This window comes from Phocoena phocoena, chromosome 10, assembly GCF_963924675.1.
Source record: "Phocoena phocoena chromosome 10, mPhoPho1.1, whole genome shotgun sequence".
NCBI classification, from domain to species: Eukaryota; Metazoa; Chordata; class Mammalia; order Artiodactyla; family Phocoenidae; genus Phocoena; species Phocoena phocoena.
Window position 1 is genome coordinate 68085066 of NC_089228.1, and position 23603 is coordinate 68108668.

The 23603-nt window shown below is 40.9% G+C and overlaps 1 protein-coding gene across 1 annotated transcript in view; it reads left to right on the plus strand.

Moving 5' to 3' along the window:
• Nucleotides 1–23603, plus strand: part of CMTR1 (cap methyltransferase 1) — a 57926-nt gene that overhangs the window by 23772 nt on the left and 10551 nt on the right. The window contains exons 9-13 of the mRNA XM_065885236.1: nt 2670–2868; nt 3631–3749; nt 5776–5872; nt 6195–6327; nt 7238–7417. Coding sequence (XP_065741308.1) covers nt 2670–2868; nt 3631–3749; nt 5776–5872; nt 6195–6327; nt 7238–7417 — 728 coding nt within the window. The remainder of the gene's footprint in view (nt 1–2669; nt 2869–3630; nt 3750–5775; nt 5873–6194; nt 6328–7237; nt 7418–23603) is intronic.

Genomic DNA, 23603 nt, shown 5'->3' on the forward strand with positions numbered 1-23603 from the left:
TGTGGAAAAAGGAGAAAAGAGGCTAGGGTAGGGAAATAAAGAAATCATAAACAAGAATTGGAAGGGACAAGGGAAAGAAGGGAATTTAGATTGTTTGGGTATACGGAAGCATATTATAAACCAGAACGTTATGTGAGGGACTTGTGTGCTTGGGGTTATTGTTGAGGTAAGAAAACATTGGCTGTGAAGTGTAACAGGAGACAAAAACTGAATGTAGATCTTTAAGTTTCAGTGCTGTCTTAGAAGAAATTAGACAGCACTTACAAAGTGCCCACTGCATGTGGAGCACAGTGCTAGGTATTGCAAAGACGAAAGGATGGAAGGGACCAGAGTTTTGACTCTAAGGAGGGTGATCTAGTTGAATATAATGTTATCTTACATTTGTTTAGTGTTGTACAGTTTCTAAAGGTCTTTGACATACAGTACTTCATTTAATCCTCTAATAGCCTTAAAAAATAATCTGCATTAGTCCCAGTTTACAGTTGAGGAAGCTCGAGCTTAAAGACATAAGTTACGGACTTGCCTTTGACTGCACAGCCAGTAAATGGCAGAGGTGAGAATCCCAGATGTCCTTTCTATGAAAGGACCTTCTGGCTGTGGCCTGTGAGGGTATGACACATCTTGAAATCACAGAACAGATCATATTTATGCCCTCTTCTTGAAGGTGAGATGCTTTCATTGATTCATTCCCCTTCCTTCTCCCAGTCTTCCTTTGGGCCATCTGCTCACCCAGAGAGGCTGGAGCCTGGGGCTAGGACATGGCCAGTGGTGAGGAACAATGTTTTCACTCTTTCTAGCATGTGCAAGCCTTAAAATTGTGACCCCTGCCTCACTACCACGTTGCAGCCTGGGAAGTGCCGCGTAATATTCTCGGCAAATGCTATTAGGTCTTTCTTTGTGTGTGCAAATGAATATAATCCAAAAATATGAAAACTGATGGCTCAGGAACAAAAGTATGCTAGGGTGGGGTGGCAGGGGTAGGGGAGAAAGAACTGATATATCCAAGCATGCTGAATGGGCTTGTCACAGGATGATGAAGTTTATTTTTAGCTAAAGTCTTTCTCCTGAGACTTTTTCACTGTTTTGATAAAGGTAGATAACCATCATCAGAGGCAAGGCCCTTGTCACCTAGAAAGTGACTGGATCGTGAGCATCAGTATTTCCATTTCTTTCTTATAACTGTTTCCCTTGAAGCTTTCTGATCTTTATCTAGCAGTTAACAGAGCTCTGGACAAGCACCTAGCCATGCCAAACCTGTAGAGAGAGAAGGCTGAGCTGCCTTAGCCCCTTTCTGCTGGATGTTCATGAGGGTCCCCTGCAGTCACCCCCTCTAGAACTCAACCTCTTGTCACCAGTGCCGATGGTTTATCCTCTCTGCTGTGGAGGGTTGGGACAAGTAGAACTCATCATCTAGGGCCCAGGTGTGTAGAAGAGAAGTGTAAACACACGATCTAGGTCTGCACGCAGCATACATTTTATTTTATTTATTTATTTGGCCGTGCTGCATGGCTTGCAGGATTAAGTTCCCCGACCAGGGATCAAACCTGGGCCACAGCAGCGAAAACCGGGAATCCTAACTATTAGGCCACCAGGGAACTCCCAACATTTTAGATTAAGAGTTAAAGCCACTCAAGTGGCCAAAACTATAATCCAATAAAAATACAAATGATTATTGTAATTTAGTTATTCCTTAGGTGGGTGGGTGCTCTGATGGCTGCCCGGAAGCTGCACACCACTGTCTCCTGTTCTCTCTACCTTGTCAGCTCCCAGCTATGCACCACCCAGGCCGTGGCTAGCAGAGGAGCAAAGGCAGGAGAGGGAGGGGGTGCTAAAAAGGAGGAGACTCAATGCACTGTGGTATCTTGGATGGGGTCATGGAACAGAACAAGGGCTCTAGTGAGATCTGAATCAAGTTTGGACTTTAGTTAATAGTAATGTACCTGTGTCAGTTTCTTAATTTTGACAGATGACAATGTAAGATGTTAATAAAACTGGGTGAAGGGTATTGCGAACTTTATTCTTACAGCTTATCTATAAATCTAAAATTATTCCATGATAAAAAGTTAATTGGAAGAAAAAGGGAGAGCCTCAGAGGTAGGGGAGAAGGGAAGCAGAGGCTATGATCTGGAAAGATAGGCCCTGTGGCTGAGAGGGGGTGATGTGAGAGCCCCTCAGACTTTGGTTGGACAGGAAGGCCTGCATCTAATGGTCAGGCTGATGGGATTCTGATTTAGCTTTGCTGCGGACTGTCTGAACAAGTTGCTTTGTGTCTTGGGGTCTCTTTTTCCCTATCTGTAATGTGGGGTTAGAATATTCTGCTCAGTGGGACTCTTGTAAGGCAGGATATGATGCTGAGAAATAATGCTGAGGAAAAGATGCTGAGAAATAAAAAATGCACACTTAGATGCCCATTAAGATGTTTTTATTAGGAGTCTGAGCTAGGCCTGGTGGGTTGAAAGGCATCAGGGGTGTTTGAGGTGGGGATGGGCAAAAACTTTGGAGGGCAATGATCACAGAGGACACATTTCCGGGCGCTTGTGGCTCTGGCCGCAGGAACTCTGCATTGTGCTTGCTGAAAGGCTTATTTTACTCCCCCTGCCTTCTCTTTCCTGCTCCCCATTTAGCCATCTTTTTTCCCTTCCTCCCCTGACTTCCACTTGCCTTTGCAGAAACCACTGGTGAAGGACCGGGAAGCTGAGCTTCTATACTTTGCTGACGTCTGTGCAGGCCCAGGTGGCTTCTCAGAGTATGTGCTGTGGAGGAAGAAGTGGCACGCAAAGGGCTTTGGAATGACTCTGAAGGGTCCTAACGATTTTAAGCTGGAAGACTTCTACTCGGCCTCCAGTGAACTCTTCGAACCCTACTACGGTAGGGACGTGGAGGAGGGTAGCAGGGGCTATGAGAGGCAGTTCTCTTTGGAGACTTTAGGTCAGAAGTAGTTATTATCCACTTGCCATGTTTTCTTTACCAGGTCTCTGAGTCTGGGGTTCCCAGCCAATGTCATGAAGGTCTCGGTTCCCTCTAGACTGTCCCTTTTTGCCCCAGGCCTGTGGGTACAGGTTAAATACTCCACTAAGCAAACTCTCACCAGAGCCATATTAATTCCTCCTTTCTTCTCTTGTGGTGACAGGAGATAATGAAACTGCCTGATCTCCGGCTGAGAACTGGCAGGGTTATTAACACATACAAACCCACACCCATCTCCAGCCAGCTCAGCAGCCCTCCAGCAGTTCCCTCCACTCTGGCTCGCTTTTCGTGATTTGGCAGCAAATCCTAAGTCCTTTGTTAACAGTTCTTATTAAGAAGTTGATATTGGTTCCTAAATGTAGGTGCTTTAAACACAACTTTGATCTTGAATATGAAGACCTTCTGTTTCAGTTGATGATGCTTGGCTGGTCAGCTCCTTCTGAACTCTGCTTTATTATAGCAGGGCACTCTTTTTGCCTCCTGTCCATCACTGCAAGGCAGCCTTGTATGATGGGTCCTTCAGTGAGTTGCTCCTCACAGGGGCTTTTCTCCTGGGCCTCGAGGTACACCTGGTACCTGTGTTCACATCCCCAGAGAGCTTGTGTCCCAGCTCCAGGGATGCACAGGGCATATGAGCTAAATGTGAATCTTGTGTCTTGTCAGGTGAGGGTGGGATCGATGGAGATGGAGACATCACCCGCCCGGAGAACATCACTGCTTTTCGGAATTTTGTCCTGGATAACACAGATCGCAAGGGTGTCCACTTTCTGATGGCTGATGGGGTAGGTGACCTGCTCTTCATAGGGTGATGCTTTAGGGATTTATCATGTTAGAGGCTTGAAAATTGGTTTTGTTTGTTTTGGTTTGGTCCTTTAGCTGCCCTGGAAGGGCAGATAGTAGGGATGTGTGATGTATGTTTTTATTCTTTTCGTGCATCTTTTCAGTGGTAACTTTGTCAAGGCTGTGATGTTGTGGGCATCTTTGCTTGGAGCAAGTGGACCTTCTCAGCTCACTTCTTCAAAGGGCCTTGGTTGGCTATGAGACATGGTGAGAGGAGGGCCATGACTAAGATGAGCTAGGCAGAGCTGACCGGGAAGAACATTCCCGTCATTTGTCACCTGGGTGCTGCTCCTGGTAGAGGCTGTCTACACATGGCCGCTCCTAAGCCTCTGGATGGGCTAATAGGTGACCATATAACCGAAGGCAGCAGCTCAAAGGAGTCCTCCGGGACTCCACAGGAGGCTCGGTCAGTCACTGGGCTACAGTGAATATTCACATCACCTGTTTCTTGGGCAGGTATTTGATGTATAGAGGCAAGTCCCCTGCAGCTTTCTCACCTAGTAATCTGATGCTGCAGGTAGTCTTTTCTGGAATGAGCCACGAATTAGTGTAGAGGAGGGTCAGAGAAGTCGCAGTTGCACCAGGGTCACATGGCCAGAGTTGAGAAGAGCCTCTGGAGCCCCTTGGGTAGCCTTTCAAGCAGTAGCCCTGTGGAGAGGTGAAGAAATGTTTAGGATATCAGCACAGGATCTGAACATGCACCTCGCTCACCAAAGCTTTGTGCACAGCAGGGGACAACAGATAGACAGGCTTGGGTGGAGGGGAGGGAGGGGCTGCTTCACTTGTGCTTGAGGGATCTGATAGTGCTTGGGAGGCAGGCAGCCTTGCAGTTTGTCAGCTAGAGTGGCAAACTCAAGGATTGTCTTTCTGGCTTAGGCAGCTTAGACTGGTGACCTTTGTGGCTGATTTATTTGTTTGTCTGTTTCCCCTATAAACAGACATGCATTTTAAGAAGCATCTGTAAATCTGGAAGACGTTGCTAAACATTTTTGATTCTGGAGACCTGGCCAGGCTGGGCCCAGCTTAATGGAGGCCAGCCTCTTTACTTTTCTTAATTATTGTGATGAAAAACACATAACGTAAAATTTACCATTGCAACCGTTTTTAAGTTTACAGTTCAGTAGTGTTAAGTATATTCACACTATTGTGAGACAGATCTCCAAACCCTTTTCATTTTGCAAAATTGAAACTCTGTACCCATTAAACAACAACTCCCCTCTCTTCCTATCACAGCCCCTGGCCTCCTTCACTTCTGTGTGAGCATGGCTGTCTGCCCCCTGCTGGGATCTCACAGAGAGGGAGACCACTCCAAGAATAGCAGTGTACATTCTTTGAACAAACACCCTGGCCAGAGACACTGCCAGCTGCAGGGAGAGGCTCCATGGTCTTGGGACAGGAAAAGGGGGTTTTGTGAATAAATCCTTGGTCCACAGAGAAAGAGATTACTGTGACTGTCAGAGTTATGCTAACTTTTCTCCTGTCACCAGATTGGGGCCTGTTCGGTGGTCAGCCCACAACTGAGCAAGCCCATTGCAGAGTTTCAGGCCACATGTACTCCCTGGGTCTCACTGGATTCACCAGGGCATTTAGTTTCCTATCTTGTAGTTGGCCTGTGACTAGCGTATTTTGACCCTGTTCTGCCGTACTCTTCCCTTGGATTCCCACGTGAGTTTTAAAATTTTCTGGACCATCTCCTTGGAGGAGCAGACTTGGTTCCATCCCCGGGAGTGATAGAGCAGGAAAACAGCACTGGCTCAGTAGTCAGGCCTGGGTCCCAGCTGCTGTCTTCACCACAGTGAGCCATGTGACCACGCCGAAGAATCTAAACACCAAGCTGTATCTTTATCAGTCAGATGGTGGAAATCAATGAAAACACTTCAAGAAATCTCACAGAAGATGAGGTAGGGGTACTCTTTTCAGTCCTTATCACTTCTGTTTTCTACCCTGATCCTTGTGCTCTCATTTCAGGGTTTCTCAGTGGAGGGACAGGAGAACCTGCAGGAGATCCTCAGCAAACAGCTGCTGCTCTGTCAGTTCCTCATGGCGCTGTCCGTTGTCCGGACAGGTGACACTGCCTCTGCTGTCTCCCCACCCGGACCCACCTCTTAGAGGCCCTGTTGGACAAGAGCATGTATAGGGGTTGGCTTGGAAGTTAAAAAACAATCTGCTTATATTAGGTGACAGATGGCTGAATGAGGAATTTAGGGGAAAAAGTGCCATAGAATTCCCAAAGTCCCCTCTAAAACTGAGTCTTTCCCTTATATTGCCTGTGACTTTAATGGACCCAGCTGCTGGGTCCCTGACTTCGTCATACTCCCTGAGACTGTCTTACCCACCTTGTGGAATGGAAGCTGCTGACTGCTACTGGTGTTTTCTCTCTCATCTAGGAGGCCACTTCATCTGTAAAACCTTTGACCTCTTCACACCTTTCAGTGTGGGGCTCATCTACCTGCTGTACTGCTGCTTTGAACGAGTATGTCTCTTTAAGCCGGTCACCAGCCGTCCTGCCAACTCAGAGAGGTGAGGCCTTCCTGTCCATTTTAATCAGACTAGTTGGCTAAATGTCAGAACAGCAAATCCTGGTGCATCTCTAGCATGACCACTCAAGCTACATTAAAAACCTTGACTTAAAAAAAGTGATTGGGGCTTCCCTGGTGGCGCAGTGGTTGAGAGTCCGCCTGCCGATGCAGGGGACACGGGTTCGTGCCCCGGTCTGGGAAGATCCCACATGCCGCGGAGCGGCTGGGCCCGTGAGCCATGGCCGCTGAGCCTGCGCGTCCGGAGCCTGTCCTCCGCAACGGGAGAGGCCACGACAGTGAGAGGCCCGCGTAACGCATAAAAAAAAAAAAAAAAAAAAAAAAAAGTGATTGGAGCCAAGAGGAGTCAGGATTTGGATTTTAATGGTTCTTCAATGTACCCGTCAGCCTCTGCCTCCTTTTCCACAAACCTTATTCACCACACTTACGTGGGCAACCCTTGGCTTCTCCGGGAGGGAGAAGGAGATCAATAGAACGGTCACCTGGAGGGACTAAGTGGGCCACTAACCAGAGTCACTGTTGGCATCCCAGGTGGGACACAGTGTCCATACACGATGTGAGAGAAGATGTGGCCAATCCGAATTTCTAAGTGGCTTGTTAAAAACACAGATTTCTGGGCCCTGTCCCTGGAGAGTCTGATTGTCTTTAACTTAACAGACTTCCCAGGTGACGATGATGCAGCCAACCTGGCACAGGGCAGGTGGGAACCACAGCCATAGAGAGTAGAAATACAGCCCAACATAAAAAGAAAGGATTTGAGGTGAACTTTGCAACACACAGACTGTGCTGTTCTTTGTGCATAGACAAGAGCTTCACGACTCAGCAAGGGGATTGGGGAAGGGAAAAGTGAGGGAAGCCCTTGCTCAGTGGAGTGACAGGGTATCTCCTGCCAGGTATGTGGTGTGCAAGGGCCTGAAGGTGGGCATCGATGACGTGCGGGATTACCTCTTCTCAGTCAATATTAAACTCAACCAGCTGCGGAACACCGATTCCGACGTCAACCTTGTGGTCCCCTTGGAGGTGATCAAGGGAGACCATGAATTTACTGACTACGTGATACGGTCCAATGAAAGGTAAGCAAACCAATGTGTTTTTTTCTTTGTTTCTTTTTTTTTTTGCTGGCACCACTGGGCTATCAAGAAAGACCAGAGAATGAAGGACTGAATGACCAGCTCTTGGTATCACTTTGTGAATTTTGAAAAATTGGTAACTGGGATTGGTCTGCTCATTCCAGGGCTCCCTGGGACTTTGGGTACCTTGAGGACTTTCATCCTGCTCCCATGCCCTGCCACAAGGGTGGCCAGTGGGAGCCTGGCTGGCATACCCCTGCCCAAGGGAGCCTGAGTATGATAGTGAAACCTGACAGAGAGCAGACTTGTTCTGTGTCCTCAGAGGAAGGAGTAATTTCCCTTTAATTGCTTCCATTTGTAAAAGGCCATCATAGTTTGTTGCCCTATGAAGTCCCCTGGTTGGAAGCAAGAGACGGCTGGAAAGCAAGTATATAACATGATTTGGAAATTTCTGTTACCAAAGCTTTTGCCAGTCCATGAGTTCCCCAAATAGGCCATGTGAATGCTGGTTTTTGTTTTTTTTTTTAACCTTCATTAATTGTTTTCCCCTTCCCCATTAGTGGTGATAATTTAACGTTGTGACAGTTGGCTCAGTTTGCTAAGTGGGCAAGCCTTATTGAACAGTTTTCTAGATAGGTTGGAGAGTTGTATAGTGGCAATGAATCAATAGAAGTGCTTTCTTAGGGGAGCCAAACAGGTGTTGTAAAGGTCATTTCTAAGAGTACAATCCCAAGTCTCCCAGAGAAGTTCCTTCCATGTCCTGGCTATTGTAAATAGAGCTGCAGTGGACATTGTGGTACATGATTCTTTTTGAATTATGGTTTTCTCAGGGTATATGCCCAGTAGGGGGATTGCTGGGTCATATGATAGTTCTATTTTTAGTTTTTAAAGGAACCTCCATACTGTTCTCCATAGTGGCTGTATCAATTTACATTCCCACCAACAGTGCAAGAGGGTTCCCTTTTCTCCACACCCTCTCCAGCTTTTATTGTTTGTAGATTTTTGGATTATGGACATTCTGACTGGTGTGAGGTGATACCTCATTGTAGTTTTGATTTGCATTTCTCTAATGATTAATGATGTTGAGCATTCTTTCATGTGTTTGTTGGCAATCTGTATATCTTCTTTGGAGAAACGTCTATTTAGGTCTTCTGCCCATTTTTGAATTGGGTTGTTTGTTTTTTTGATATTGATCTGCATGAGCTACTTGTAAATTTTGGAGATTAATCCTTTGTCAGTTGCTTCATTTGCAAATATTTTCTCCCATTCTGAGTGTTGTCTTTTCATCTTGTTTATGGTTTCCTTTGCTGTGCAGAAGATTTTAAGTTTCATTAGGTCCCATTTGTTTATTTTTTTTCTTATTTCCATTTCTCTAGGGGGTAGGTCAAAAAGGACCTTGCTGTGATTTATGTCATAAGTGTTCTGCCTATGTTTTCCTCTAAGAGTTTTATAGTGTCTGGCCTTACATTTAGGTCTTTAATCCATTTTGAGTTTATTTTTGTGTATGGTGTTAGAGAGTGTTCTAATTTCATTCTTTTACATGTAGCTGTCCAGTTTTCCCAGCACCACTTATTGAAGAGGCTGTCTTTTGTCCATTGTATATTCTTGCCTCCCTTATCAAAAATAAGGTGACCATATGTGCGTGGGTTTATCTCTGGGCTTTCTAGCCTGTTCCATTGATCTATATTTCTGTTTTTGTGCCAGTACCATACTGTCTTTTTTTTGTTTGTTTTTTAAATTTGTTTTTGGCTGTGTTGGGTCTTCGTTGCTACGCACGGGCTTTCTCTGGTTTCAGCAAGCGGGGGCTACTCTTCATTGCCGTGCGCGGGCTTCTCATTGCGGTGGCTTCTCTTGTTGTGGAGCACGGGCTCTAGGCACACGGGCTTCAGTAGTTGCAGCACGTGGGCTCAGTAGTTGTGGCTGTGGCCTCTAGAGCACAGGCTCAGTAGTTGTGGCGCACAGGCTTAGTTGCTCCGCAGCATGTGGGATCTTCCCGGACCAGGGCTCAAACCCGTGTCCCCTGCATTGGGAGGCAGATTCTTAACCACTGTGCCATGAGGGAAGTCCCATACTGTCTTGATTACTGTAGCTTTGTAGTACAGTCTGAAGTCCAGGAGCCTGATTCCTCCAGCTCTGTTTTTCTTTCTCAAGATTGCTTTGGCTATTTGGGGTCTTTTGTGTTTCCATACAAATTGTGAAATTTTTTGTTCTAGTTCTGTGAAAAATGCCATTAGTAGTTTGATAGGGATTGCATTGAATCTGTAGATTGCTTTGGGTAGTATAGTCATTTTCACAATGTTGATTCTTCCAATCCAAGAACATGGTATATCTCTCCACCTGTTTGTATCATCTTTAATTTCTTTCATCAGTGTCTTATAGTTTTCTGCATACAGGTATTTTGTCTCCTTAGGTAGGTTTATTCCTAGGTATTTTATTCTTTTTGTTGCAGTGGTAAATGGGAGTGTTTCCTTAATTTCTCTTTCAGATTTTTCATCATTAGTGTATAGGAATACAAGAGATTTCTGTGCATTAATTTTGTATCCTGCTACTTTACCAAATTCATTGATTAGCTCTAGTAGTTTTCTGGTAGCATCTTTAGGATTCTCTATGTATAGTATCATGTCATCTGCAAACAGTGACAGCTTTACTTCTTCTTTTCCGATTTGGATTCCTTTTATTTCTTTTTCTTCTCTGATTGCTGTTGCTAAATATTCCAGAACTATGTTGAATAATTGGACTTCTTTTTGTTGAGCCACACTGACATCTGATACGGGTGTGTGTGGATGCATGGCAAAACTGGACTTCTCAATGCTCCCAACTGCACAGAGTGTTTAAGCAACCTGTAAATTGATTTGCATTTTTATTAAGTTGTTGGAATTATTTATATATTCTGAATGCAAGTCTGGTGTGTTGTGAATATCTTTCCCCAATCTGTGGTTTGCCTATTCATTTTCTTAATGGTGTCTTTTGATAAGCAGAAGTTAAAAAAAATTTTGAGTCTTTTTTTTTTTTTTTTTGCAGTCCATGGGCCTCTTACTGTTGTGGCCTCTCCTGTTGCAGAGCACAGGCCCAGCGGCCATGGCTCACGGGCCTAGCCGCTCTGCGGCATGTGGGATCCTCCCAGACTGGGGCATGAACCTGTGTCCCCTGCATCAGCAGGTGGACTCTCAACCACTGTGCCACCAGGGAAGCCCTGAGTCCTTTTTTTAATTGTAAAATATACATAACAGGTGGCTTCCCTGGTGTCACAGTGGTTAAGAATCTGCCTGCCAATGCAGGGGACACAGGTTCGAGCCCTGGCCTGGGAAGATCCCACATGCCATGGAACAACTAAGCCCATGCACCACAACTACTGAGCCTGAGCTCTAGAGCCCGCAAGGCACAACTACTGAGCCTACATGCCACAACTAATGAAGCCTTAGTGCCTAGAGCCCATGCTCTGCAACAAGAGAAGCCACAACGAGAAGCCTGCAAACCGCAATGAAGAGTAGCCGCCGCTCACTGCAACTAGAGAAAGCTCGCGCACAGCAATGAAGACCCAACACAGCCAAAAATAAATAAATAAATAAATAAACAAATATACACATAACATTTATCATTTTAACCCTTATTAAAATGTATAATTCAGTGGCATTAAGTATATTCACATTGTTGTGCAACCATCACCACGATGCATTTCCAGAACTTTTTTTTTTTTTTTGCGGTATGCGGGCCTCTCACCTTTGTGGCCTCTCCTGCTGCGGAGCACAGGCTCCGGACGCGCAGGCTCAGTGGCCATGGCTTATGGGCCTAGCTGCTTCGCGGCATGTGGGATCTTCCCAGACCGGGGCACGAACCCGTGTCCCCTGCATCGGCAGATGGGCTCTCAACCGCTGCGCCACCAGGGAAGCCCTTCCAGAACTTTTTAACCATCCAAAGCAGAAACTCTCTACCTATGAAACAGTAACTCCCATTCCCCTTATCCCCCATTCCCCTTTCTATCTCTGTGAATTTGCTTATTGCAGGTACCTCATATAAGTGCATTCATACAATAATTGTCGTTTTGTGTCTGGCTATTTCACTTAGCATAATGTTTGCAAGATTGATCATGTTGTAACGTGTCAGGATTTCATTCCTTTTTAAAGGCTAATTAATAATTCATTATATGTACATACCACATTTTGTTTATCCATTCAGCTGATGATGGACATTTGGGTTTTCCCCACATTTTAGCTATTGAGAGTAATACTTCCGTGAATATTGGTGTGCACAGTAACTGTTTGTGTCCCTGCTTTCAGTTTGTCTGGGTATACCTCTGGAAGTGGGATTGCTGTACCATTTTACGTTCTGACCAGCAATGCACCAGGGTTCCAATTTCTTCATATCTTCTCCAACACTTCAGCCATCCTAATAGGTCTGAACTGGTCATTGTAGTTTTGGTTTGCGTTTCCCTAATGAGTAATGATGTTGAGTATGTTTTCATATGCAAATTGGCTGTTTGTATATCTTCTTTGGAGAAATGTCTATTCAAGTCCTTTGCCCATTTTTATTTTTAAAATTTTATTTTTTATTGAAGTATAATTGACTTACGATATCATATTAGTTTTAGGTGTACAACATAGTGATTTGATATTTTTATACATTACAAAATGGTCACTGAAGTCTAGTTACCATCTGTCACCTTAAAAAGTTATTATTTACTATATTCTCTGTGCTGTACATTGCATCTTGTGACTTATTTATTTTATAACTGGAAGTTTGTACCTCTTAAACTCCCTCTCTGATTTCACTCATCCCCCCCCACTCCCCTCCCTTCTGGCAACCACCAGTTTGTTCTCTGTATCTGTGAGTCTATTTCTGTTCTGTTCTGTTTGTTCATTTTTTTTTAATTCCACATAAGTGAAGTCATACAGTATTTATCTTTCTCTGACTTATTTTACTTAGCATAATACTCTGTAGGTCCATCCATGTTGTTGCAAATGGCAAGATTTCATTCTTTTTTATGGCTGAGTAATATTCCTTTGTATATATATACCACATCTTCTTCATTCATCTGTTGATGGACACTTACGTTGCTTCTGTATATTGGCTATTGTAAATAATGCTGCAGTGAACATAGGGGTGCATATATCTTTTTGAATTAGCATTTATGTTTTCCTCAGAAAAATAGCCAGAGTGGAATTGCTAGATCATGTGGTAGTTCTATTTTTAATATTTTGAGGAGCCTCCATACTGCTTTCCATAGTGGCTGTACCAATTTACATTCCTACCAATAGTGCACAAATGTTCCTTTTTCTCCATATCCTCGCCAACACTTGTTATTTGTTGTCTTTTTGATAACAGCTATTCTGACGGGGAGGTGATATCTCATTGTGGTTTTGATTTGCATTTTCTTGATGATTAGTGATGATCTTTTCATGTGTCTCTTGTCCATCTGTATGTCTTCCACAGAAAAATGTCTATTCAGATCCTCTGCCCATTTTTTAATCAGGTGTTTTTTTTTTTAAATTGAAGTATAGTTGATTTACAATGTTGTGTTAGTTTCTACTGTACAGCAAAGTGATTCAGTTTTATATATACATAAAACGTGTATTATTTTTCAGATTCTTTTCCATTATAGTTTATTATAAGATATTGAATATAGTTCCCTGTGTTATACAGTAGGACCTTGTTGCTTATTTATTTTATATAGTTTATATTTGATAATCCCAAACTCCTAATTTATCTCTTCCCTCTTGGGTAACCATAAATTTGTTTTCAGTGTCTGTGAGTCTGTTTCTGTTAGTCTGTTTTGTAAACAAGTATGTATGCATAATTTTTTTAGATTCCACATATAAGTGATATAGTATGATATTTGTCTTTGACTTACTTAGTATGATAATCTCTGAGTCCATCCATGTTGCTGCAAATGGCATTGTTCTTTTTTTATAGTTGAGTGTATTCCATTGTGTATATATATACACCACATCTTCTTTATCCATTCATCTAGGTGTTTTTTTTTTTGATGTTGAGTTGTATGAGTTCTTTGTATATTTTGGATTATAACCCCTTATCAGATATATTGTTTGCAAATATCTCCCTCCCATTGCTGTGCAAAAGCCTTTTAGCTTTTGATGTAGTGCCATTTGTTTATTTTTGTTTTCCTTGCCTAAGGAGACATATCAAAAAAAAAATTGCTAAGACTGATGTCAAAGAGCATACTACCTGTGTTTTCTTCTGGAAGTTTTATGGTTTCAAGTCTTACTTATATTTAAGTCTTTAATCTATTTTGAGTTTATTTTTGTGTATGGAGTGAGAAAGGCCAGTTTGATTCTTTGGCATGTAGCTATCCAGTTTTCCCAACACTGTTTATTGAAGAGGCTGTTTTTTCCCCATTGTATATTCTTGCCTCCATGGTCATAGATTAATTGACCCTATTTCCCTAGTTTGAAATTAGGGAGTGTTACACCTCCAGCTTTGTTCTTCTTCTGAAGGTTGTTTTGGATATTTGTGGTCTTTTACGGTTTCACACAAATTTTAGAATTATTTGTTCTAGTTCTGTGAAAAATGCCATTGGTATTTTGTTAAGGATTGCACAGACTCTGTAGATTGCCTTGGGTAGTATGGTCATTTTAACAATATTCTTCCAACCCATTGGAATCCATTCTTCCAATCCAATATTCTTCCAGCCAAATGGAAAGTATATCTTTTCATTTGGTTTTGTTATCTTCAGTTTCTTGAATGAATCAATGTCTTACAGTTTTCTGAGTACACGTCTTTTTACCTCCTTGGTTAGATTTATTTGTAGGTATTTTATCTTTTCAATGCAGTTGTAAATGGTATTGTTTTCTTAATTTCTCTTTCTGATAGTTTGTTGTTAGTATATAGAAATGCAACAGATTTCAGTATATTAATTTTGTATCCTACAGCTTTACTGAGTTCATTTATTCTAATAACATTTTGGTGGCATCTGTAGGATTTTCTGTATATAGTATCATGTCATCTGCAAACAGTAACAATTTTACTTCTTCCTGTCCAATTTGGATAACTTTTATTTCTTTTTCTTGTGTGATTGCTGTGGCTAGGACTTCCAATACGATGATGTTGAATAAAAGTAGCGAGAGTGGGCACTCTTGTCTTGTTCCTGATCTTAGAGGAAAGATTTACGGCTTTTCACTGTTCGGTATGATGTCGGCTGTAGGTTTGTCATCTATGGCCTTTATTATGTTGAGATATGTTCTCTCTACCAACTTTGTTGAGAGTTTTTTTCATCATAAATGGATGTTGAGTTTTGTCAAAAACTTTTTCTGTATCTGTGGAGATGATCATACGATTTTTATTCAGTTTGTTGATGTGGTGTATTATGTTGATTGATTTGCAGATATTGAACCATCCTTGCACCCCTGGGATAAATTCCATTTGATCATGGTCTTAATCTTTTTTTTTTTTTTAAGATGTTGGGGGTAGGAGTTTATTAATTTATTTATTTTTGCTGTGTTGGGTCTTCGTTTCTGTGCGAGGGCTTTCTCTAGTTGTGGCAAGTGGGGGCCACTCTTCATCGCGGTGCGCGGGCCTGTCACTATCGCGGCCTCTCGTTGCGGAGCACAGGCTCCAGATGCACAGGCTCAGTAGTTGTGGCTCACGGGCCCAGTTGCTCCACAGCATGTGGGATCCTCCCAGACCAGGGCTCGAACCCATGTCCCCTGCATTAGCAGGCAGATTCTCAACCACTGCACCACCAGGGAAGCCCTGGTCTTAATCTTTTAAAAGTATTGTTGAGTTCAGTTTGCTAATATTTTGTTGAGGATTTTTACATCTGTGTTTATAAGTGATATTTAGCCTGTAATTTTCTTTTTTTGTGGTGTCTTTGGTTTTGGTAGCAGGGTGATGCTGGCCTAGTAGAATGAGTTCAGAAGCATTCCTTTCTCTTCGGTTTTTTAGAGTAGTTTGAGAAAGATAGGTATTAACTCTTCTTTCAATGTTTGTTAGAATTCACCTGTGAAGCTGTCTGGTCCTGGACTTTTGTTTGTTGGGAGGTTTTTTGTTTGTTTGTTTTCACTGATTCAGTTTTATCATTGGTAATCACTCTGTTCATATTTTCTGTTTCTTCTCTTTTAAAAAATTTTATTGAAGTATAGTTGATTTACAGTGTTGTGTTTAATTTCTGCTATACAGTAAAGTGACTCAGTTACACATATATATATATTCTTTTTCATATTCTTTTCCACTATGGTTTATCATAGGATATTGAATATATTTCCCTTTGCTATACAGTAGAACCTTGTTGTTTATCCATCCTATATATAATAGTTTGCACCTGCTAATCACAAACTCCCAATCCTTCTCCCTCCCTCCACACTCCCCCCGCCCCCCGGCAACCACAAGTCTGTTCTCTATGTCTGTGAGTCAGTTTTTGTTTCATAGATATGTTCATTTGTGTCATATTTTAGATTCCACATATAAGTAATATCATATGGCATTTGTCTTTCTCTTTCTGACATACTTCACTTAGTATGATAATCTCTAGGTCCATCTGTGTTGCTGCAAATGGCATTATTTCATTCGTTTTAATGGCTGAGTAATATTCCATTTTATATATATATATATATATATATATATATATATACCACATTTTCATTATCCATTCATTCAATGGATTCTATTTCTTCTTAATTCAGTCTTAAGAGATTGTATATTTCTAGGAATTTATCCATTTTTCCTAGGTTGTCAGTATAATTGTAGTAATTTTTAAATTTCCTTTGTATTTCTGTGATGTTGGTTGTGACTTCTTTTTTTTTTTTTTTTTTGCGGTACGCGGGCCTCTCACTGCTGCAGCCTCTCCCGCTGCGGAGCACAGGCTCCGGACACACAGGCCCAGCGGCCACGGCCCACGGGCCCAGCCGCTCCGCAGCACGTGGGATCCTCCCGGAACGGGGCACGAACCCGTGTCCCCTGCATCGGCAGGCGGACTCCCAACCACTGCGCCACCAGGGAAGCCCGGTTGTGACTTCTCTTTCATTCTGATTTTATTTTTCTGGGCCCTCTCTCTTTTTTTCTTGATGAATTTGGCTAAAAGTTTATGAATTTTGTTTATCTTTTCAAAGAACCAGCTTTTAGTTTCATTGATCTTTTCCGTTGTTTTCTTCAGCCTCTATTTCATTTCTTTCTGCTCTGATCTTCCTTTCCTTCTACTAACTTTGGGTTTTGTTTCTTCTTCTTTCTCTAGTTCATAAAGGACGTGTACAGTTAGATTGTTTGATATTTTTCTTATTTCCTGAGGTAGGCTTGTATTGCTATAAATTTCCCCCTTAGAACTGCTTTTGCTGTGTCCCATAGGTTTTTGGATCATTGTGTTTCCATTTTCATTTGACTTTAGGTATTTTTTTATTTCCTCTTTGATTTCTTCAGTGACCCATTAGTTGTTTAGTAGCATACTGTTTAGCCTCCACATGTTTGTTTTTTGCAGTTGTTTTCTTGTAGTTGATTTCCAGTTTCATACCTTGTGGTTGGAAACAATGCTTGGTATGATTTCAGTCTTTATAAATTTATTGAGACTTGGTTTGTGGCCTAGCATGTGATCCATTCTGAGAATGTTTCATGTGTACTTGAAAATAATGTGTATTCTACTGCTTTTGGATGGAATATTCTATGTATATATCTTGAGTCAGTCTGGTCTGATGTGTTATGTAAGGCCAATGTTTCTCTATTGATTTTCTTTCTGGATGATCTGTCCATTGATGTAAGTGGGGTGCTAAAATCCCCTACTGCTATTGTGTTACTGTCAGTATCTCCCTTTATGTTTGTTAATATTTGCTGTATGTATTTAGGTGCTCCTGTGTTGTATGCATATATATTTACAATTGTTATATCTTCTTGTTGGATTGATCCCTTTATCATTGTATAATGTTCTTCTCTGTCTCTTGTTACAGTTTTTGTTTTAGAGTCTATTTTGTCTGATATGGGTATAGCTACCCCAGCTTTCTTTTAGTTTCCATTTGCATGGAGTGTCTTTTCCATCCCCTCATGTTCAGTCTCTGTGTGTCTTTAGATCTGAAGTGAGTCTTACAGGAAGCATATATGTGGGTCTTGTTTTTTTATCCATTCAGCCACTGCATGTCTTTTGATTGGAGCATTTAGTTCATTTGCATTTAAAGTAATTATTGATAGGTATGTACTTATTGCCATTTTGTTCACTGTTTTCTGGTTGTTTTTGTAGTTCTTTTTCTTTTGAAATAGAAAGGTTCCTTTTTCTTTTGCTCTCTTACCTTGTGATTTGATGACTGTCTTTAGTGTTATGTTTGGATTCCTTTCTCATTTGTGTGTGTATTTATAAAAGGTTTTGGTTTGTGGTTACTGTGAGGTTAATACATAAGAATCTATGTATATATAAGTGATTATTAAGTTGACAATCTCTTACGTTTGAATGCGTTCTAAAAACCTTGCATTTGTACTTCCCTCTTCCCCCTCCCACGTTTAACATTTTTGACATCATATTTTATGTACTTCTGTCTGTGTGTCCCTTAACAACTTATTGTGGATATAAATTATTTTACTATTTTTGACTTTAACCCTTCCTAATAGCTTTATACGTGGCTGATTTGCTAACTTTACTGTATATCTGCCTTTATCAATGGGATTTTTCCTTTTTTAATTTTCGTATTTATAGTTGTGGCCTTTTCTGCTTTGAGAAGTCCCTTTAAACATTTATTGTAAAGCTGGTTTAGTGTTGCTAAACTCTCTCAGCTTTTGCTTGTTTATAAAAATCTTTATCTCTCCTTCAAATCTGAATGATGTTCTTGGAAGGTAGAGTATTCTCAGTTGTAGATTTTTTTTTCCCTTTCATCATTTTGAATATATTATGCCACTCCCTTCTGGTCTGCAGATTTTCTGTTGAAAAGTCAGCTGACAGTCTTACGGGAGTTCCCATGTATGTAACTAGTTGTCCTTCTCTTGCAGCTTTTAAGATTCTGTCTTTATCTTTTAACTTTTGCCATTTTAATTATAGTGTGTCTTGGTGTTGACCTCTTTGGGTTCATCTTGTTTGGGACTCTCTGTGTTGCCTGGACTTCTGTGTTTCCTGGATGTCTGTTTTCTTTCCTAGGTTAGGGAAGTTTTCAGCTATTTTCTCCTCAAATAAGTTCTCTGCCCCCATTTCTCTCTTTTTTCCTTCTGGGACCTCCATAATGCAAACGTTAGTATGATTGATGTTGCCCCAGAGTTCTCTTAAACTGTCCTCATTTTTTAAAATTCTTTTTTCAGCTTAGGTGATTTATACTATTCTGTCTTCCAGTTCACTTATCTGTTTCTCTGTATCATCTAATACACTGCTGATTCCTTCTAGTGTGTTTTTTATTTAAGTTATTACATTCTTCAGCTCCGTTTGATTCTTCTTTATATTTTTTAAGTCTTTGTTAAACTTCTTACTGTGTTCATCCATTCACCGAGTTCATTAAGCTTCCTTATGATTATTACTTTGAACCCTTGATTGGGTAGATTGCTTATCTCCACCTCGCTTAATTCTTCTGGGATTTTGTCTTATGTCTTCACTTGGGATATATTCCTCACTTTGCCTGATTCTCTGTTTATTTCTACGTATTAGGTAGGTTGGTTACGTTTCCCAACCTTGGAGAAGTGGACTTATATAGGAGATGTCGTATGGGGCCCAGCAACACACTCCTCCCTGGTTACCAGAGGTGTGGGCTTTAGGGCTATGGGCTGCATGGGCCCTTCGGTTGTGGCAGGGTTGATTATTGTGGGTGTGCTGTTAGGTGGGGCTGGCCCCTGACCCAGTTGGCTGCCAGGCCCTACCTTGTGTGGTAGTTACCAGCTCGCTAGTGGGCGGGGCTGGGTCCCATTGTGGCTGACTGCCTGTCCCAGGAGGGTCCTGGGGCTGGTGCTGACCCTCTGGTGGGTGGGGCCTGATCCTGGGGTGGTGGCTGTGGGGCCCTGGGGGACCAGAGGCTGGTGCTGGCTGCTTGTGGATGGGGCTGAGTCCTAGGGCAGCTGTCAAAAGGGGCTGTGGGGGGGCTCTCAGGACTGGTGCTAGCCCATTGGTGGGTGGGCAAGCCCCCAGCACTAATTGGTAGAGGGAGGACACCAAAATGGCACTTGCACACACCACTGTCCTCATGGTAGAATAAGCTCCCCCAAAATGGCTGTTGCCAGCATCTGTGTCCCCAAGAGGAGTCCCAGTGGCCTCCTGTCTCTCTGGGAGACTCTCCAAGATCACCAAGTGGGTCTCACGCAGCCTCCTTTACAATTACTGCTTGAGTGCTGGGAGTATGTGAGAATTTTCATGTGCCCTTTAAGAGTGGAGTCTCTTCTCCTACAGCCCTCCAGCTCTCTTGTAAGTAAGCCCCGCTGGCCTTCAAAGCCAGATATTATGGGGCTCATCTTCCTGGTACAAAGCCCCTGGGCTGGGGAATCCAATCCAGGGCTCAGATGCCTCAGTCCTTGGGGAGAACCTGGGCAGTTGTGATTAACCTTCCATTTGTGAGTTACCTACCCAGGGGTGTGGGTCTTGACTATACCACATCTCCACCCCTCCTACCCATCTCATTGTGGTTTCTTCTTTATAGCTAGAAAATCTCTTCTGGTAGTCTTCAGGTTGTTCTTATAGCCAGTTGCTCTCTAAATAATTGTAATTTTGGTGTCCCATGTGAAGAGGTGAGCTCAGGGTCTTCCTACTCTGCCATCGTGGCCACACCTCCCTTTGCCCATTTTTTTTCTTTTTTTATAAATTTATTGTATTTATTTATTTTTGGCTGCATTGGGTCTTCGTTGCTGTGTGTGGGCTTTCTCTAGCTGTGGTGAGCGGGGGCTACTCTTCGTTGTGGTGCATGGGCTTCTCATTGTAGTGGCTTCTCTTGTTGTAGAGCAGAGGCTCTAGGCGTGCGGGCTTCAGTAGCTGAGGCGTGTGGTCTCAGTAGTTGTGGTGCACAGGCTTAGTTGCTCTGCGGGATGTGGGATCTTCACAGGCTTAGGATCGAACCCGTGTCCCCTGCATTGGCAGGCAGATTCTTAACCACTGCGCCACCAGGGAAGCCCTGCCCATTTTTAAATTGGTTTGTTTGATTTTTGTTGTTGTGTTATAGTTCTTTATACATTCTGGGTATTAATCTGTTAATCAGATATATGATTTGAAAATATTTTTTCGCATTCCGTGGGTTGTTTTTTATTATATTGATTGTGTCCTTTGATGCACAGAAGTTTTAAATTTTGATGTAGTCCATTTTATCTGTTTTTTTCTTTTACTGCCTATGCTTCAAGTCCATTCCTAAATCCAGTGTCATGAAGCTTTTCCCTGTGTTTTCTTCTGAGAGTTTCATAGGTTTAGCTCTTATGTTTAGGTCTTTGATCCATTTTGAATTGATTTTTATAGATGGTGTAAAGTAAGAGTCTAACTTTATTCTTTTGCATGTGGATATCCAGTTTTCCCAGCACCATTTGTTGAAAAGACTATCCATTCCCCATGGAATGCCTTGGCACTCTTGTTGAAAATCATTTGATCATATATGTGAGGGTTTATTTCTGAGCTCTCTATTCTGTTCCATTGGTCTTGATACCAGTACCACACTGTTTTACTGCAGTGTTGTAGTAAGTTTTTTTGAATTCAGGATATATGAGGTCCCCAGCTTTGTTCTTCATTTGCAGTATTGTTTTGGCTATTTGGGGTCCTCTGAGTTTCCATATGATTTCTAGGATGGATTTTTCTATTTCTGCAGAAACTGCCATTGGGATTTTGATACGGATTGTACTGAATCTGTAGATTGCTTCAGGTAGTATTGTCATGTTAACAATATTAAGTCTTCCAATCCATGAACACAGCATGCCCTTCCATTTATTTATGTCTCTTTTCATTTTGTTCAGCAGTGTTATGTAGCTTTCAGTGTACGTCTTTCACTTCCTTGATTTAATTTATTCCTCAGTATTTTATTGTTTTTGATGCTATTGTAGATAGAGTTGATGATTTCATTTTCAGATTGTTCATTGTTAGTGTATAGAGATGTGACTGATTTTTGTCTGTTGATTTTGTATCCTGCAAGTTAGCTGAAATTTGATTATTATAACAGTTTATTGTGGAATCTTCAGGGTTTTTTGCATAAAAGGTCTGTCATCTGCGAACTGAGATAATTTTATTTCTTCCTTTTCAGTTCAATTGCCTAGAAGTTTTAAATTTTGCTGCTGAAATCCAGTTTATCAGTTTTTTCTTTTTGTTGGTGATTTTTGTTTTCTCTAAAAAATTTTCACGTATACTAAAGACATGAAAATATTCTCCAGCTTTCATCTAGAAATTTTATAGTTTTAGCTTATATGTTTAGGTCCATAATCCATCTGAAATTAATTTTTGTATATGGTATGATGTAGTGGTCAAAGTTCTTTTTTTCCTTAAAAATATCCAGTTCTAGCACCATTTGTTGAAAATACTTTTCCTTTTCCCATTTAATTGCTTTGGCACCCTTGTTGAAAATTATTTGACTGTATATGTGTGATTTTATCCAGGGCACTCTGTTTTGTTTCCATTAATCTGTTTGTCTGTCCTTTGTTATGTTTTCTTGATGACTATACCTTGAAAAAAGTCATCTTGAGATCAGATAGTATATGTTCTCAATCTTTGTTCTTCTTTTTCAAGATTGTATTAGCTAGTCCAGGTGTTATTTTTGTTTTGTTTTTCATTTCCATATAAATTTTAGGATCAGCTTTTCAATTTCTACAGTAGGCCTGCTGGAGTTTGATGGAGATTACATTAAATTTATAGGTCAATTTGGGGAAGAATTAACATCTTAACAATATTGAATCTCCCTATAAATGAACCAAAAAATAACCATTTATTTAGGTTCTTTAATGTTTCTCAGCAGTTTTATAGTTTTCAGTAGAGAGGTGTTATACATCTTTTGTTAAATTTATTTCTAAGAATTTTATGGGTTTGGATGCGATTGTAAATTGTGTTTTAAAAATTTCCTTTTCTAATTGTTCATTGCTAGTATATGGAAATACAATTGATTTTTGTATATTGACTACGTATTTGTGTGAATGCTTAATTTACTTATTAGTTCTAGTAGTTTGGTAGATTCATTAAGATTTTTTACATATATAACCATGTCTTCTGCAAATAAATAATTGTATGCTTTCCTTTCCAATTTATATGCCTTTTAATGTCCATTGACAGATGACTAGATAAATATATATTCCTTTATATATATATATATTTAAAGGAATTAAAAAGGGATTAATAAAGGGACATTTATAGCATTTAAATATATAGATATTTAAACAAGACAAAAACTTCAAAAGATTACAGATTTATAGATTAACACCCCTCATGAACATAGACATAAAAATCCTTAATAAAATGTTAGTAAATCAGATTTAGCAATATATATGTGATACTCGTGACCAACTGGAGTTTATCTAAAAATGCAAGATCTGTATACCTTTTGAAAATCATTCATTGTACCTCACTGTATTAAAGGAATAAAGAAGAAAAATAATATAATAATTTTTATAGATACAGAAAGACTATTTGACAAAATTAAACATCCATTCATGATTAAAAACTCTGAGCAAACTAGGAAATAAAAGAAAACTTTGTCAGCTGAGTTAAAGGCATCTACAAAAAACCTACCTACAGCTGACATCATACTTAATGGTTAAATACTTTATACTTAAAATCAAGAATAAGGCAAAGATGTCTGTTTTCACCCTTCAATTCAGTATTATACTGGAGGAACTAGTCAGTGCAATAAAGAAAAAAACAGAACTACCATATGATCCAGCAATTCTACTTCTGAGTATTTATCCAAAAGAACTGAAATTAGGATCACAAAAAGATATGAGCACCCCTCCCCCCCACCAATGTTCACTGCAGCATTACTCACAATAACCAAGATTTGGAAACAACCTAAATGTCCATTGACAAGTGAATGGATAAAGAAAATGTGGTATATACATAAATGAATATTTCCCTTAAGCCTAAAGAATTTCTTTTAGAATTACTTTTTTAGTGCAAGTCTGTTGGAGAGTAATTCCTTCAGCTTTTGTCTTTTGAAAATACATTTATTCTCTTCGAAGGATATTTTCATTGAATTTAGAATTTGAGGCATTTTTCTTTCAGCACTTTAAAGATATTGTTCCACTATTCTCTGCCTTTCTTGTTCTTGATGAGAAGTCAGCCATTATTCTTATCATTGTTTCTCTGTATGTCATGTGTCCTTTTTTCTCTGACTGCTTT